The sequence below is a fragment of the Rhinolophus sinicus genome, linkage group LG05 (genome assembly GCF_036562045.2).
Source record: "Rhinolophus sinicus isolate RSC01 linkage group LG05, ASM3656204v1, whole genome shotgun sequence".
In the NCBI taxonomy this organism is placed as follows: Eukaryota; Metazoa; Chordata; class Mammalia; order Chiroptera; family Rhinolophidae; genus Rhinolophus; species Rhinolophus sinicus.
The window spans coordinates 38,294,381-38,313,387 of record NC_133755.1 but is presented as its reverse complement, the minus strand read 5'-3'; the positions used below and the strand labels follow the sequence as shown (position 1 = coordinate 38,313,387).

The 19,007-nt window shown below is 38.1% G+C and overlaps 1 protein-coding gene across 7 annotated transcripts in view; it reads right to left on the bottom strand.

Annotated features, from left to right (window-relative positions):
* The window catches only part of EML6 (EMAP like 6), a 232,773-nt gene that overhangs the window by 58,986 nt on the left and 154,780 nt on the right, over positions 1 to 19,007 (bottom strand). For all 7 annotated transcript variants that reach the window (XM_074331995.1, XM_074331996.1, XM_074331991.1 and 4 more), the window contains 6 exons: positions 12,496 to 12,596; positions 10,987 to 11,189; positions 7,846 to 7,957; positions 7,474 to 7,601; positions 3,063 to 3,204; positions 126 to 278 (listed from right to left, as the gene is read on the bottom strand). In XM_074331995.1, coding sequence (XP_074188096.1) covers positions 126 to 278; positions 3,063 to 3,204; positions 7,474 to 7,601; positions 7,846 to 7,957; positions 10,987 to 11,189; positions 12,496 to 12,596 — 839 coding nt within the window. The remainder of the gene's footprint in view (positions 1 to 125; positions 279 to 3,062; positions 3,205 to 7,473; positions 7,602 to 7,845; positions 7,958 to 10,986; positions 11,190 to 12,495; positions 12,597 to 19,007) is intronic.

Sequence of the window (19,007 nt, the reverse complement as noted above, 5' to 3'; positions counted from 1 at the left end):
CAGGAAGTTACTTTCAGAAACTTAACATTTTAAACGGGGTAAAGATCAAGGAAATAATGAAAATAGTCCACTATTGTACCTTTTTGTCCCAACACATTTTAAAAAGTTTCTGCTGTCATCTTTACCTTTTGAAAATTTAATATCAGAGATCATTTCTTTTCTGTGATGGAAGGAGACCATGTCTTCAACAGTGTCAGCATTTACGACCAGGAAACTCCCATCATTCAGGCCAACTGCTAAGGCTTTCCCATCAGGGGAGAAGGCACAGCATCTTCCACCTACAAAAGAATCCACAAAGAATATTGTTATTATCTATAACTTTACTACCAAACAAAGTGAAGTCTTGGAGAAATTTGCATACGTGCGTTATGCATGGACATGTGCACTTTAACACCACTTGTGAGAAGAATTAAAACTTTATAATTTAAAACATCTCTTCTCTCCAAACCCAGGGACAATGCTTTGAAGGTATCCATTCCTTTCTTGGCATCTGAAAACCTGGGATTTTTCAAAGGATTAATATAACCAGTATCTTTGCCTCCAAGAAAAGAGGTGATACTTAAGGAGTTCTGTAATAAAATTTCTAGAAACTATTTTTTTATATTATGCTTTATACAGAAATCTGCTTTAGAGAACCTTGTTGTTCTACTCTTAGTCCCTCCAATTCTCTGATCCATGGATCATAATGCATAATTCTAGAGGTGAAATATTTTGTTCCTGCCTCTTCTGTCATGAGAAGAGTGGAATAGGGACAACAACCTCTCAAGAGGTGTGTGTAAAACTAATGATGGGCTGACCGTGCTATATGAGCAATGCTTTCCACTGCTTTGTAGGGTCACAAGGAGACATTTCTGAAAGAGGAATAGGGACTCCATGAGGGCATGGTGAATAACAATTGTATTTAAGAATATGCCCCGCTCCTCACTGCTATTGGGAGGACTTCGGTAAGCACATCCTCAGCAATGAGACAGTCATGCAACCTGTACTAAGGCATTCCCTACTGAGCTTCCAGGCACATCCCTCAGTCCCTGCTCATGGTATGCTGAAAGCTGTGTTCATAGCAGCAACTTTAAATGGGTTCATCTTACATTTCCCTTCCCTCCTCCCTTCATTCAGTTAGCAAATAGTTATTTACCTATGTTGAGTCAGGCATGGTGAGACAAGCCTGCCCTTGTGGAGAGTCATCAAGATTAGGTTAATCATGTAATTTATTGTACAAATCAGGACACTTCTGAGAATGAAAGGGAGAGCTATTAAAAATTACACCGGGACAACAGCTATAAACTGGGTTGAATGGACCTCTTATCTAACATAATTCAGTAGTTGTTCTTTTGAACTAATTTTTAACTAGTGAATAAAGTCCATCGTCTGACATTTAAGTCACTTGCAATGAGGACTTACTTGGTCTATCATTTCCCCAATATAAGTTAGTGGCCAAATGATTCAATTTTGTGGTAGTTAAGAGCATGGGCTTTGCAGTCAGACCTGGGTTTGAGTCCTGGCTCCACCACATACCAAGTCCCATAAGTTCAGTGTAAAGAGAGGCAATAGGGTAAAAGGAGGCAGCGTCATGCAGGGGCCACAGGTGTGCCCCCAGAAGCAACACTGCCTGGGCTTGAATTCAGTTTCATCACTTACAAGCTAGGAGACTTTGGGCAAATGAATTAAGTTCTCTGTACCTCCGTTTCCTAATTTGTAAGTGCGGACACTATGGCCTTACTCATTAGGTTCTCACGAAGACTAAACTTGAAGTGCTAACACAGTTCCTGGCTCAGCAATATCAGCCACCATCCTTGGTTTTTATTACTACCTTGACCTCTACATTTTATCCCCCTGGAATATAGTCCCCACGTCTCTCTGCTTATAAAACTACCTACCGTAGCACAAATACTTTATTTAGCACCAGACCCCAATCTCATCCTTTCCTATCTTAAGAAGTTTTGCAAATCCTTTGGGCCTCAGCTCTCATGTTTCTTCCTTGATGAAGCCGTCCCTGGCAGTAGACCTTCCCTGAGCCTCCATAGTACCTGCTTGTGCCAGATTTCTTTGTCTGGTCTCTCCACACTCACTCTCCAGCCTGTTCTGTGCCTGGAACTGGCCTGTATGGACTGAATCAATGGGTTCCCTTGCCCTCTGGCTTCCGATTGGGTTTGGCCAAGGGAAAGCACAGGCAGGAGAAGGGAGAAAGCGAGGGAGGGGGGATGGATGGATTTCCCTCACTGCCTCTCTGCGGGGTCACTGAATGTGGTTGCGTCTCACACAGCTCTCACTTTCAAGGTCCCAGCAATCAGCCCCTCCTCCTGCCCCTTCCGGCTCAGGGCTGATGGTACTTGGCTGTTAATAGCTTCAGAGTGCTGCACTATCCCTAGTCATTCCCCAGTATCCTACCCACCCCTTCACAAATAGTCCTGTTTTTAGATTTTCCTCAAATTACCCAAATTGAATGCACCATCTGTTGCTGGGACTCTGTTCAAATCTTGTCCATCTTTGAAACTAGAGATGGTACCATTCATCTTGGGATCCCTAGTGCCTGACACATAGAAGCTACTCAGTAAATACTTGCTGAATTCATACTTTTTGGTCTACCTCTTAGTTGTAGTGTATATAGGGGTTCAGTGCATATTTACTCATTTCTTGGTAGTATTTTTTTTTTTTTTTTTTGTATAGCTGATTTTTGTTTTCCAGTAATAAAATGAGTTCTGGAAACTGTCAGACATAAAGATAAACAGCATTGTTTATAAGCTGATGTATTTCAACTGAGTTGCACAGCTCTCAATGAGAACAGGAAGGACATATTGCCCCCAGCTGGCAAATGTCTGTGCAGTGCAAGGAACATCAAATGAATAACAGAGCGGGGCACTGATGGACCAGGCCAGCCTCCTGGAATAATTCTCCATGTGCTGAATCTCCATGTAGCAGCCAACATTGAATTCCCGTTGCCCAGCATATTCTGGATCACATAACAGGTGCTCTCAGTAAATATTAGTTGAATACATAAATGTATCCAACACATTCTATTGTTTGTGAATACTTTTACAGACATGTAAGGTGATGTCAGGTACCTTTTTTGAGTTTCCGTACTGCCAGCATACGGTGCTGGGCAGATAATTCCCAGATGCGAAGTGTTGTATCATCGCTCACGGTTGCACAGACAGGCAGGAGAGGGTGAGCTGCCAACCCCCACACTTCTCCTTCCATATGTCCCTGGGGGAGAGAAAATGGGACAACATCAACTTGGTTCATGCTTCTTGTGTTGCCCTTCAGCAGCCTTGTGCTGCGTATTCCACCCAAGTTCAAATGGGAATAAACATAGTCTGAGCTTCCTTGAGACAAAATGATTGCAGTGAATAAGTTTTTCATTTGAACTTGAATCTAAAGCTGGGGCTACATGATGCGACAGCATTCATTTGGAAAGCAAAGTATGGACTCATTGCTTATGAATTTTGTTTATAGGTGCCTAACATCTCATGTAGAAACATGTGGGTGAATAATGAAGTGCCTTTATTTTATCTTGTTGTCTGACATCGAATAAACACAGTACATATGTACCTCCTTGTAAAATAGCTTGATCACAAGGACACAAACCACTTCAATAAGACCATATTCTAAAAGGTGCAGCCACCACCTATCTTTGTCAGAAGAATTGAACAGCATTATTCTTGTTAATTCAATTCAATTTGAGTCCTGTGAATGTATAGAACTTTACAGAACAGAAATGAAGGGAGCTAAATTTTCATTTCAACTGTCCTGGGTTCAGCATTTATTCACAAACTGATCTATCCAATGAACACTGGAAAACTGAAAGGTCCTAATAGGCATTGGACCAATTCAACACACTTATATCTTATCAAAAACACACTTAATTGGCTTAGAATAATAACTGAGATAAAACGGAATTTGAAAAATGAACAATTAGGAAGGAAATGAATCCGATTCCTATAACTTATCGCCCAATAAAGCAGTGTAAAGAATAGATTAGTGTACAGAGCAATAAAACAGATCAGACAATTTACTGAATTTCTGCTAATTAGTGCCTAATTATTAAAAGGCTTTGCTTAGTAAAGCAAAAAAGGAAAACCATATGCAGGCATCTGAAAGGTGTTTGCAGTTGGAATGCTTTGGGGAACATGTGGCTTTCCAAAGAGAAATTGAATGATTCCTGTGTAACTGGGAAGCTGTTTGAGCAAAAAGGTAATTTGGCAGCAGACACGAAGTCCCAAATACAGCTGACATTCAAATATCTGAGAAGGGCTAAAAGGTATAGATATTGCTTTTGAATTTATTGGATTTGGAGCATCCTATATTCCTAGTTTTCTTCCCTTCAGAAGCCTCCTACTTCCAAGGTCACAGACAGAGGATGGGTCATGTGTCAACCCCCATGTCCCCCCAGACTGGAGCTGCTTGGAGTTCATTTACAGACTAATCCCTTTGTTCATTTTGCTAGAGGGCAGGGTTGTGGGGCTCTGAGAACCTTTCAAACCACTGCTTTTATATTGATTTAAAAGTCATATTTCTTTAATAGAATATAATCATCTTAATTCCTGTATAACAGGAATGGACAGTGAACAAGACAGGCTGGAGGAAGTATGCTGAGCGGCACTAGGAAATAAGCTTGGGATCTTTCTTATTGGTCACCCATAAAGCTGATAACAAACAGCTGCATAATTGAGTTGATTATATTCAAAGTATATACAATGGAAACTGTCAGAACTCACCTCATGTCACTTCTCTCCTCCCCCAACCCGTGTTTCTTTCTCTTAAAAGTAAGTAATCTATTCCAAGTGAAACTGGATTGTCATGGTATTGGAACTGGAATAGTGGTTCCGACATCGTCCCACAGCAGGACAGCTGCTGGTCTTAATTATGCTGCCTCTACTGTCCCTTAACTTTCGCTCAGTGTCTGTCTTTTCCCAGAACAGGACTGTGAGCCCTGAGAGCACAGGAAGTCCTATTCCACCGTGCACAGCACATGGCACAGGGCAGATCTCAGCAGGAGCCCAACATTGATTGAATTCAACTACTGAATTCTACCTAGGAGGAAATGGCAAATGAGAGCTAGACCAGAAAAGGAAAGAGAGATGCTGAGAAAAAAGGAAATGAATGGTACACATGTAAGGGGAGAAGATACTTTCACCAGCTCTACCACCTGTGCATAGCTCAGGAGATCACACCTTCTGCACTGCTTTTCTGCAGTCTTCACAGTGAGACAGTCAGAGAACAGCCTGGTGTCATGCAAAAGAAGAGCTCTGGTACCTGACAAACCTCGGTTTGAATTCCATCTCTGCAGCTCTTAGCATGTGGCTGTGGGCAATTTACTAGGCTTTGGGTCCCTCATCAATAAAACAATTTCAACTGAGCAAATCTGTTGTGGAGATGAGAGATAAATTTTGTACAACAGTACGGCCTGACCCCGAGTAGGTGCTCAATAAATGGTATCTGTGGTTATTTTTATTATTAGAACAACAGAAACAAATATAAGAAAGAATAGAATTGTTGAGAACAAAAAAGTAAAAAGCCTTTATTGTTAAGATTAAAATATACTTAAACACAACTGGCTCAACTCTAACATAATATTTAGAGTTTAAACTTAGAAAACGTATAGAGTTTAAATCTTACAGTATTATTTAAATCGTATTATGGGTATAAACCTCACAAAACATTTAGCAATATAGCATGTATGAAAATAATTTAAAATCTCAAACATTTGGGGATTAAAAAATCAATAACAAATTAAAAAGACTTTAAGTTGTGTAAATTGAAATAAGCAATTACTGTTCAATAAAGTGCAATAAGAAGTCATGCCCAGAAAGAAAAAGAAATTAGTCTGGCAGGAAATAACAGAAGCACGAGCAGCTGGAGAACAATGAAGTCACACCCCAGGATGCATGGCCAACACAGCTCTCAATTCTGGCTGCCTGCCAGTCAGCTATAGCGCTTTTGAGGTTTGTTTTTAACACCGAATTTTACACACACACACACACACACACACACACACACACACACACAGATTCTTCTTCAGAATATTCATAGTGGGGCTGGAACACAGGCATTTCTAAAACCTCATAATGTTCTGAGCCATGATCTGGGTGCAGACCTGTTCCCGGGTGGAGCCAATCAGAGGGGCCCTTTCGGTGGGATTTGGGAATCACCCCAGCAAAGCAAGCGCACAGGCATGGGTCAGGTCAGGGGAAGGAGGTGAAGCTCCTCCATCAGACCAGCAGAAGTCCTGAAGCTGAGATCCTCAGGGCCCAGTCTTTCACTCCAGCTTCTGAACATACACCCTCACCATTTCCGTGCCTCTTTCATCTATAAATATGGCCTATCCATCACCAAATTGGGCAATACTGCATATTCACCTCCACATGCCACCACCTCCTCAGGTGAGATTTTGTCACTTCTTTGATCTTTGAGGATTCATTGATATTTTAATCTGAGTTTACCTGAATATAATTCTTGAGAGCAGAGGGAGGGTAAGGAGTATGTAATGTGTTTATGTGAATCAAGGCTGAGGCTAGAGCGAAACGCAAAAATCTAAAGTGGTGCTTACTAGTTTGGTGTGCGTGGAGCAGAGAAATTGTTAGCTTTACAGATTGACAGACCTAGAGGAAATATATCTAAGGAGCCTTATACACACCTGGACTTGACTTAGATGGTGAGATTATGGACTTTGAGCAGATACTTCCAGAGCAGACTCTTGGAAACCTTGGGCGGGAGGAATGAATTTTGAATGAGTAGGAACATAAAGAACTGGTGACCAGAGGGTGGGCTGTGATGGGCAGACTCTTGAGGTGACCCTCATGATCCTCCTAGCTTTCACGCTTTTATGTAATCACACCCTTTTAGTGTGGCATGGCCTGTGGCTTGTTTTCAATAAACAAAATATGTATGGCAAAGGTGATGGATGTTATGAGTACATGTATGTGATGATACGATTATGTTACATAAGACTGCAGTGCCTATTTTTTCTCTCTCCCTTGCTGGCTTTGAGGAAGTAAAGGGCCATGTTGGAGAACCCCATATGGCAAGGAACTGTGGGCGGCCTCTAGGAGCTGAAGGTGGCCTCTGACCAACAGCCAGCAAGGAATGGAAGCCCTCCTTGTGGTCCTACAACCACAAGGAACTAAATTCTGCTAACCTGAGTGACCTTGGAAGCAGATCCTTCCTCAGCTGAGCTTCAGATGAGACTGCAGCCCTGGCTCCTACTGCAGCCTCGTGGAAACTTAAGTAGAAGACCCAATTAAGCCATGCTCAAACTCCTGACCCAGAGAAATTACAAGATAATAAATGTGTGCTGTTTGTTAAGTTACTACGTTTGTGGCAATTTGTTACACAGCAATAGGTAATTAATATTTGCATGACCCTGAGAGTGAATGCCTCCTTAAATTTTGCACGTTAAATGCCACACCCCCTCTGTCTCACCTTTGTCCTGGCTCTGATGTCAATTATAGTTTAGAATATGGACAAACACAGTACCTGAACAAGCAGAGTCATTGGGCCGCTTTTATCAATTTCCAGGATCTCTCCATTTTTTGTTCCCACTAGGATGTGTCCATGTCCCAAAGTAATGGCACGAATTGAAGGGTTGTCTTCCAAAAGCAAGCCTGGGGTGGGGGGACATGTGTTTAATAGAACAAAAAATAAAAGGATTGACTATTATATAAATTCTTTTTTATAGCTCCAAAGTACTAGCTATTAAGCAATCATCCTTGACATTTCCACCATGGGCCTAGAGCTCTGAAGGTGGAAAAAGAAAATTGATTTGGTCCTGTTTTCCCAAGAACATTAGTACTATTGTGTCCATCCCTATGAACAGAAAGCTTTCTATAGCATATTTGGGAGTGGCACCTTTAGAGCTAGTTGACAATGCTGCTCTTTTAATGGCATAAGTCTTCAAGCATCTTTCAAACATATCATCCCAGAGTTCCACGATTCCATCCTTTCCACCTGTTACAAAACCCTGTGAAGGCAAACATGGGAAGAATTATATACACATTGAAATAACCAGTTACCAGCCAGCCCCAACAGGATTCCCCCTTTGGTGCAGTCATGTGTGTGTTTTCTTCCTAAGTATAGGAGACTGAAAAAATATGATAACATATACTAGCAATATAATATTTTCTGGAAGCATCTCTCCCCTTCTTCTCTGGCAGAATTAAACACATTCCCACTGTGTATCCATTGCACTTTCCTCAGACCATTGGTTGGCCCTGGCTATACTGGACCATGGACATTTGTTTCTGTGCCCAGTCCCTCGACTAGAGAATGAGTTCCTGTGGAACAGGACCCGCCTCAAAGCCTGGCAGCTTCTGGTATCTCACATACTCCTACTGAATGAATCAGAACTAACATCACAATGCACGTGATTGTTAAATATTTAAAAATTAAATAATTACTTCCAGAAGGAAACCTCATTATTTGTTATTAAGAGTGAATTAGGCACTTCTTATAACAAAACCATCCTGCTAATTTGTTCAACAGACATCAATTTCCACAATAATTAAAATCTAGATTATTTTTTACAAAACGTGGAAAGCAAAAAGCTTAACACATTGGATATTTTTTACTGAACAGTGATCTTTATTCTTGTTCTAAGCTTATGATTTCTTGGTCTTCCTAGTTTTCCTTTCTGGCAACTTATCATATGTACCAACTGTTCTTAGAAAAGTCTTTCTTTTTTTTTAAGAAAAATAACTGTGTAATTCATTCTGTTTTCTCTGAAACTTTTAATTTACTGCATTCTAATGATGAGCACAAGCAACAAATATTTTGAAGTTTATTACATTAAATATTCTTATTCTTACTATAGATTTTGCACCCAGGGAGATTCAATCCCCAAATTAAATTTAAATGCAGTGTCTTATTAGGGAGACCACTTCATGGACAGTGTATGTGCCTGACCACTGCCGTGTACACCTGAAGGTGAAGCTAAATAATAATAAATGTCAACTATAATTTAATATATATATAGTCACAGGATGTGGAGTACAGCATAGGGAATACAGTCAGTGGAACTGTAACAGCTGTATATGATGTCAGAGGGGTAGTAGATTGAGGTAGAGGAGTTATCACTTTGTGAAGGGCATAAATGTCTAACTATTACATTGTTTTGTACATCTGAAACTAATAATAACAAAAAAATTTAAATGCAGTATATGATACTGTGATATCCTTATCTTTTCCCATGATTTGTCAGCTTAATTTACCAAGCAATAAAAAAGCTTAATGAAGTTATAGCACATCAACCTCTGGGCCTACAAAAATTTTGCATTTTGCTTTAATCTTTTCTAACATTTGCAGTTTAACCAAAAACAAGTTTGCCAGTAAAGTAAAACAAAACAAAACAAAACAAAACAGCTTAACTACTAAAACAACCATATAGTTGCACATATCATAAGAATCTACTTCTGTAGTGGGATCAGCATATTTACGTGGGAACAGGTAAATGCAAATGAGGCTATGCTTAGATGCGTTGGGTGGCTTGAACTGTTTGGAGGTCAAAGAGCACAGATGAATTGGTACTACCAGCAAGCTAGCAGTGAATGAAAAATTGGTATTTTCTGACAAATTGATTGAAGAAAGTGTTTTAATAGCACTGAAGTGTGATCTTTATAAAGAAAAACTGTAAAGCAGGTGGGTAGCTGGACAGATCAGGACAAAGACGAGCTTGAGTGGAACTAGGGCTAGTGTGACGGCTAATTTTATGGGTCAATTTGACTGGCCGTGGGGTGCTCAGATTAAATATTTCTGTGTGTGTCTGCAACGGTGTTTCCTGATGAGATTAGCATTTAAATTGGTTGACTCAGTAAAGTAGATTGGTGTCCCCAGTGTGGTACCTGAGTAGAACATAAGTCATGGGAAGCAGGAATTCATCCCTTTTCCCCCATCTCACTGGGCTGGGACATCTCAGCTCATCTTTTCCAGCTCTCAGACTAGGATTCACACCGTTAGATCCCCTGGTTCTCAAACCTTTGGACTCCGACTAAAATTACACCACCGGCTTTCTTAGTTCTCCAGCTTACACATGACATAGGTAGGACTTCTCAGCTTCCATAATTGCATAAGCCAATTCCTCACAATAAATCTCCTTTTTATATACAGTCCTACGCCTCATAATGACATTTTGTTCAATGACGGGCTGCATAGACAATGGTGGTCCCGTAAGATTATAAAGGAGCTGAAAAATCCCTATCAGCTAGTTGCATAGTAGCACATAACTCATAACATAGTAGTATAACCATCACTCCCTTGTGGTGATGCCAGTATAAACAAACCCACTGTGCTGCCAGTTGTATAAAGGTATGGCACATACAATGACAATAGTAGGCTATACCACGTAGGTTTGTGTAAGTACATTCTATGATGTTCGCACAACTTCGAATGCTGAATTTCACTTAGTGAGCCATTTCTCAGGCTGTACCCCCCTCGTTGAGTGGGGCATGACTGTATGTATATGGATGTCCTACTGGTTCCGTTCCTTTGGAGAACCCTCCTACAGCTGGTGAAAAGACTTCCCTCGGAACACTCTTGTTAAAGCTGAACAAACTGGTGATCAACATAACTTTTGGTCAAATTGATGAGTGGGACGACAATCTAACCACTCGGTACTTCCAGGTCTCTGCTTATTGTGCCACCGAAGAGGAAGACAATGCTGAAATATTTCTCAGGACTCTTCTGCTACTGTGTGTCTACATTTATCTCAATGCTAGTCCGTAAGGATCTTGCAGGAGTGAGAGCCAGGAAAAACAAGTATGAAAAAAAGAGGGGGGAGAAACTGAAGATAAAGAAATAATCATAAACAAAAGAGAACATTTTAAAATATTTGTACTCTCCTCCCTGTCTTCTCTGGACTGGAGATTCATTATAAATACTTCCTGATTCAGGTAGTACTGTTTTTAGACACATTCTCTTGGTGTGGATCTTCCTAAGACTAACTTACACTTTTAGAAAGCTGATGAAGAAAATGAATTTTGAAAAAATGTACCATACCTTGTCCAGTGCATACATAGCAAACACAGGCCCGTCATGAGCCTTCACTGTCTTCAGTAGTAGAATATCTTTCCAAATAAAAATATCTCCAGTAGCTGCTCCTGAGAACACTAGGTCTTCCATTCGCCCATAAGAAACACACATCATTGTTTCCAATTTTCTGACACTTCCAAAACTTCCTCTTTTAGAGGTGAAGCCCCCACCTGGAGTGGACCAAGAGTATTTATTACTTTTTTTAAAAAAAGTGACACCTCCTATGAGCATGTAGAATAACTATCTTCAGTGAAAAACCCTGTGTGTTGACACTATGCATATACACAAAGATGTATGAAAAACAGCAGATAATATCATAAACAAAAATATTATTATATAAGAGCATTTCTCGTTCACTCATGCATTAATTCAGTGTTTACTGAAACCTTACTTTGTGGCAAATACAGTAGTCAATGCCGTGGTATAAAGATGAAAAGCGAGTTCATGTTTTCAAGGAACTTATGGTCTGGTTGGAGAGAGAACTCGATATGAATCTCAGTCCAATGATACATGTCTAACCAAGGTTCAGTGCGAGTTCTGTGCCAACCAGAGGAAGGAGTGACTAAGTGCCCCGGGGGAGCTAGGAAAGTCTTCATGAGTGCTGAGCGAAGGGAATAGAAACAGCACCAGCTGTGAATGTAAAATGTAAACATGTTATACATGTTTTGCCTCAATTTTTATCACAGCAACTTTGGGGTGAGAAAAATGAATCATTGTGTGAAGGTACATCGGATTTGTCCCTTAAATGTTCACATTTCCCTGCACTTCCTGATTAGCACTGAGAAAACCAAACTCACTCCTGGCAACTCTTCCCAGGCTGGCTCTCCAAACATGTTAGGTGTCATTATCCTTTCTCTAAAAGCAGAAAGCATTGAACAGTAGCTTATTTATGTTTTGTCCAGTATAAAATTGGGCTTGGCACTAAAGCCAAGACTAAGAGTTCAGAAACAATTGTAATAACAGGTATGGCTTAGTAATGAGAAGAGTAAGATACTGTTCCACATTTTGTCATGCTTATTTACTCATCATTATCAACATTATAATTCACAAATATTTTGACCACCCACTGTGTGTAGTATCAGGATTTAATTCATTTTCTAAATTCAGTGATAAATACAGGAAGCCTCACAATACTGAAAATTCTTTTCACCCAACCAAAGCAATTATTTTACTTCCTCTTCAGCAGGTCCAACATAATTACTACTTTCTGAACAGATGACTAAATGTAATTATTTTCACAGCAGAATATTTTCCAAAGCTTTCTAGATATTGATGAATATGCATAGCATCATCTAGTGTATTCTAAGTTTCACAGCTTAGATATTAAGCAGTTCAAAGTGAATTTAGGAGAGATTGTCTCTTAGACACATTTTATAATAATTTTAGATTGCAGAGACAGGCTGGGCAGCGGTTATGGTTTTCTCCAGCTGGAGTAAAGTTCTCAACCACATAAATAATAAATGCAAACAACAGTACCTGCTTGTTGCCAGAACTTGATGTGCTTTATCCCAACGGTAACCAGTTTGTCAACATGGTGTGGGTTACACTTTACCACAAATATCTTATCTTTATGCCCTCTGTAAGAGACAAATAAAAAAACAATTCTAGTTTTGATGGAAGCAATGATATAGTTTTATTTAAAGCATGCATTTGGTCTAAATTTCATTAAGTACAAGTAACGGGACAACTAAATTAGAAGAACACTGAAAACACACATAGGATCTACATTAAAATAATGAGTTTTGACTTTTCTTTGCATGTTTGAGCCCTTTCTTTCTACCCTAATATTGCTCCCAAAGTCTACTTAATTATGCTTTAAACAAATGAATGAACTATCTAAAATGCATTAGAATGTCTCCATAAGATAAAACTAATGCCACCACCATAGGATTGCGTGTAATGCTCGGGATATAGAGGTCTCAAACAGGAGGAGGGAGATGACATTGCAATAGCATTAATGAGAAGCTTCAAATGTAATATTCTTACTGTGGAAGTCATAACTTTGGGTTAAACAGAGTTTCAGCTAGAAATGTATTCACTAGAAATTGAAGCCCCTGGCTTACATCCATGGAGAGAGAAAGGATGTTATCTATTGATTCAAGGCACTTTCGGATGCTATGCATTCAGAAATGCAGGTTTATAACGCAAGAGGCAGAAGGACAAATGTAAAAGTGAGGACTGATTGTAGACCTGGAGCTACAGACCTGGCATTCCACAGTGCTAGGGAAATCTCTGCTTTTGAGTACAGAGTCACCACATTAGAATCTAAGGGTTTCCTGGTCTTAATGGACTATCTGATGGTCCAATATCTGGGATATTAGGACATAGATTTCCTTATGTAAAAGAAAAGCAATTAACAAAAAGAACATGACTGACCAATCTCCCTTATGAATATAGATTTAAAAATCTTAAATATTAGCAAAGAGAATCCAATAATACTTTAAAAATAATACATTATGACCAAATGCAAGGGTGGTTCATTACTAAGAAATCAAATAGTACAATTCATCATATTAATACATAAGGAGGAGAATTGTTATATTCACAGATGCTGAAAAGCTATTTGACAAAAATCTAACACTCATTTGTGATTTAAAAACACCCAACACTCAATGAAGTAGGAATTAATGGATACATCAAACTTAACCTCTTAGACATTTCTATTTCCCTGCACTCCTTGACCCTCACTGAGAAACCTCAATTCATTCAAGACCAACTATACACAGGCTGGCTCTCCAGAAATGTTGTGTGCCATTACCCTTTCTTTAAAAACAAAAAGTGCTGGAATAGTAGCTTATTCATGGTTTGGTGTGTGTGTGTGTGTGTGTGTGTGTGTGAACTCAAAAGTCAGATTCTTACTTAATGGCATTCCCAACAAAGTCAGGAACAAGACTACTGTCACTACCACTTAGCATTGTGTTGAATATATTACCTAATGCAATTAGACAAGATTTAAAAAAATTAACGGCACAGAAGCTGGAATGGAAGAAGCAAAACTATTTCCATCAGCAGAAGATATCATTGTATGTCTAGAAAATTCAAAAGAAAATAATGTACAACAACTACAAATAAGACAATTTAATAAACTTGCAGTATATAAAATTAAATACAGAACCAATAACCTTACTGTATACAATCACAGTTTAAAAATATAATGGGAGAGAGGACTCTATAAACAACAAAAGTATCAAGGAATAAGTTTAATAATAAATGTGCAATATATAAAATGAGTAAAACAATACCCCCCTCCCTATACACACACGTCTGTAAGATAGAAAAATTGACTTTTAATAAGGAAACACACCCTATGCTCTTGGGTTGGAAAACTCAATCATAGAGATATCAATACTCCCTAACTTTGTTTATAAATAAAACTTTATTCCAATAAAAAGAACACTTGGTATTTGCTTGTATGTAATCTGGAGTTAGAAACCTTGATTTTAAAGTTCTTATGGAAGAATAAACGAGCAGGAATGACCAGGTGAACTCTGAAGAAGAAGAGCAGAGTGGAAAGGCTAGCTCTCTTAACTATTGAAACAATTTATAAACTCTTCACCATACTGTAAAACAGTGTGGTACTGGTGAACGAACTGACTGACATACCAATGGCAAAGTAGAAAATCTAAAAAGAGACCCAAATCAATATTAAAATGTAGTATATAGTAAAGACAGGGTCTCAAATCAATGGAGAAAAGATGAACTTTTAAAATAAATGGTATTTGTCACCAAATGCTGGTGAGGATGTGGAGCAACAGAAACTCTCATACATTGTTCAAGGGAATGCAAAACGGTACAGCCACTTTGGAAGACAGTTTGGTGGTTTCTTACAAAACTAAACATACTCTTACCATAGGACCCAGCAACCATGTTCCTTGGTAATTATGCAAAGGAGTTGAAAAGTTATGTCCACACAAATATCTGCACATGGATGTTTACAGCAGCTTCAATCATAATTGCAAAAACTTAGAAGCAACCAAGATTTCATTCAGTAGGTGAATGGATAAAAAGAAATGGTGGCATATCCAGACACTGGAATATTATTCAGTGCTAAAAATGAGCTATTAAGCCATGAAAAGGCATGGAGGAACCTTAAGTGGATACTACTAAGTGAAAAAAGCGAATTTGAAAAGCCTACGTACTGTATGATTTCAACTATATGAGATTCTGGAAAGACAAAGCTATGGATACAGTAAAAAGATTATTGATTTTCAGGATAGAGGGGAGGGAAAAATGAATAGGCAGAACACGAAGGATTTTTAGAGCAGTGAAACTATTCCGTATGATACTGTAATAGTAGACACATGTCATTAAACATTTATCAAGCCTCATAGGATATACAATATCAAGAATGAACTCTAATGTAAGCTAGGGACTTTATGTGATAATGACATGCCAGTGTAGCTTTATTGTAACGAATGTACTACTTTAGTGGTAGGGATATGGAGAAGGCTATGGGTATGTGGGAGTAGGTGGTATGTAGGAACTCTACTTTCTGCTCAATTTTGCTGTGAACCTAAAACTGTTCTAAAAATAATGTCTATTTAAAAGGAAAAAGAAAAATGGTGTTTGAAACACCTTGGTAGCCATACAAAAAAAGGATAAAACTGGACCTGTTCCTCATAATAGATACTAGGATAAATTCCAAATGGTGAGAGATCTGATGTAAAGATGAAGCCACAGCAGATTAGAAAAACTTATGAGTGATTTCCTTCTAACCTGAGAATGGGGACTACTTTCCTAAGTATTACTCAAAATCTTGGAGCATTAAAAGAAGATTGAAAATTTTTACCACATAAAAAAAATAAAAACCTTTGCATGATGAAAACCACCATGACAAAAAAGACAAATGACAAACTGGGAAAAATATCTGCAAGTTATAGACAAAGGACAAATAACCCTAATATTTAAAGGACTGTTTTCTGTGTGAATTTTATTTTAGAGAAACCAAATAATTCATGAGGGGAAATTCTTATTTATAGAAGAATTCTAGCTAATATGAAGAAGGAATGATAGAATTAGAAAACTACCAGAGGTGCCAAAAAACTGTATACACATGACTTGTATTCATCTTTTCTTATCGGTGTATATTGAGTATTATGATATTAACAGGTTTTTCCTTTCTTAAAATTTGTATACATTTTTTTTGGGCACCCTCTGTATTTTAACCTGATTAAATAATAAATTCAGTCCACAGTTGTAAATGTATGCCACAACTGTTAGATAATACATTGATGGTAAGATTTATAATGGAAGGATCAGACTGATACTACTAAAACCCACAACTGGGCTGAGTATAACTAAGAGTAGGACAACCAGACATTTTACACAGTGGTGTACACACAGGGGTGTGCTAGAGAAGCGATCTGTCCTGGTGGAAAGGAATTCCATCTCTGACATTGTTTAGAATTATTGGCTCATGGGAATAATAAAAAGCAGATTGGTTTTTTGTTGATTTTATTATTCTTTAAAAATATTTCTACAGATCATACAGCTCTATTGCTTGCACCTGGGAAGTACCACTCCCACTGCCCCCACTCTCTAGTATGCCACTGATTATGTTTCTTCCAATGTGATGAAAAATGAAGTACATATCAAATACTCTTGTCTGAAAAATAGAATATAGGAGAAAATATTTGCAAATCATATCTGATAAGGGATTTGTATTCCGAATATATTTTTTAAAAAAACCCTAAAACTCTTACAACTCAAAAATAAAAAAACCCAAATAACCCTACTAAAAATGGGCAAAGTATCTGAATAGACATATCTACAAAGAAGATATACAAATGGCCAGTAAGCAGATGAAAAGATACTCAACATCATTAGCCATCAAAAAATGAAAATCAAAACCATAATGATATACCACTGCACACCCACTAGAATGTCTATAATGAAAAGGACAGAAAATAATAAGTGTTGGCAAGTATGTGGAGAAATTGGAAACTTCATTCATTGCTGGTGGAAGTATAAATGGGTAGCCACTTTGAACAATATTTTGGCAGTGCCTCAAAATGTTAAACATCAAGTTACCAAATACCCCAGCAATTCCACTCCTGGTATTTACCCAAAATAAATTAAATATATGTCTACTCAAAACCTTATACACAAATGTTCATAATAGCATTATTTGTAATAGCCAAAAGGTGGAAACAACCCAAATATCTATCAGTTGATGAAAGGATAAAATGTTGTAGATCCACAGAATGAAATATTCAGCATTAAAAGGGAATGAAGTACTGATACAGGCTATGACACAGATGAATCTAAAACATTATGCTACATGAAGGACATGAGGTCAGAAGGATCTTATATTGTATGATTTCGTTTATATACAATGTCTGGAATACAAAAATCCACAGAGACAGAAAATAGATTAGTGCTAGTGAGTATAGGGTTTCTTTCTGGGGTAGTGAAAGTGTGCTGAAATTAGACAGTGGTAACGATCACAAAACTCTGTGAAATATGCTAAAAACCATTGAACTGTATACTTTAAATGGGTGAATTGTATGGTATGTGATTTATCAATAAAACTGTTTAAAACAAAACAAAACAACTGAACGTAAATCTAATCAAGCCTATGGATCTAACTACCATTTATAGGAAATTTGCAGGGGATGCCTGAAATGCTTCCATGAAGAATCAGTCAAATTTAGAATGTGAAACATTTTATAGGTCATGACCTCGTTCTTCAAATGCATCCATGGCATGAAAAGGTGGGAGGGGGGCTGTTATAAAATAAAAAAGGCTGAAGGGACGTTTCAACCAAATGCAATGCATGGGCCTTGTTTGGGTGCAGATTTAAACAAACTAACTCTCATCATTGAAACAATCAGAAATGTTTGATTATGATTTGGGTAATAGATGAAAGGAAGAAATTCCTGTTGCTTTAGCTACATGTCTTTATGGAATGGTGGGTTTTTTTTAAAAGTATCTTTTCGGTTAGAAATGCCTAGTGAAATATATACAGGCCAAATTACATGATGTCTTTAATTTTCTTTAAAATACTGTAGCAAAAGAGAAAGTAAAAGAAAAAAATAAAGGAGGAGAGATTTGTACCATTTGTAGGATGGTGCAGCTAGGTGATGGGTACAGGGAGTTTATTATGCTATTTCTTCCACTTTTGTGTAACTGAAATTTTCCGTAATAAAAAGCTAAAACTAAAGAACAGGCAGAGATCTCCATACCCATTATGTGTGTCCTACTATAGTGAGAGGCAGGAAAGGAGAAGGAATTGATTTTTGAACTGTTTTTGTTTCTTTGAAAGTCAAAAGTAAAGCATGAACACTAGGGCCAAGCTACATCACTGGATGATTCAGGAACAATTAGGACAGAGAGAAAATGGCTTAGATCAAAGAGAAAATATGCTTAACACAAAGAGGAGAGGTGAACCAGATAACCATAAAGGACATTAAGCAGCCAAGAATTTCTTGGAGGAGGGGTACCCTCATTTGGGACCCCCTCCCTCTCGGGAGCTCTGACCCTTTGCTATCAATAAACTATCCTCTTTAAATAAATAAATAAAATTTCTTGGAGGAAAATCCTCAGATTCTAAATCACTAATATACATTTTAGAGAGAAGATGCTAGAGAAAACAAAATGAAAATTGAGAACGGATATAACAAAATATATTTCCTAGATAGAAAAGAGCATTGTTTTGTTTGCTTGTGTCTGTACAATGTCAAACATTTAAATAGAAAAATCTGTTTTGAGAGCACTTTTTACTTTCCATCTAATTTCTTGGTGTCATACAAACACCAGTGTTGCTTCTATTGTGGCTCAAGTTCTAACTGATCAACAACGGCATGTAAATGTTTAATTAATAGCCACATCAAAATGAACACCATTCATTGGATTCCTCTATTATCTTTCCTTTAGCCACTTGTTAAATTTGTAGGGAAGTTGCCTACCACTGTGTGTGTAAGAAAAACAAGAAGAAAAAGTTTCAGGTCCTAAATTGAGAGAGTAAGAATGCAGAAGACTCTGTACTA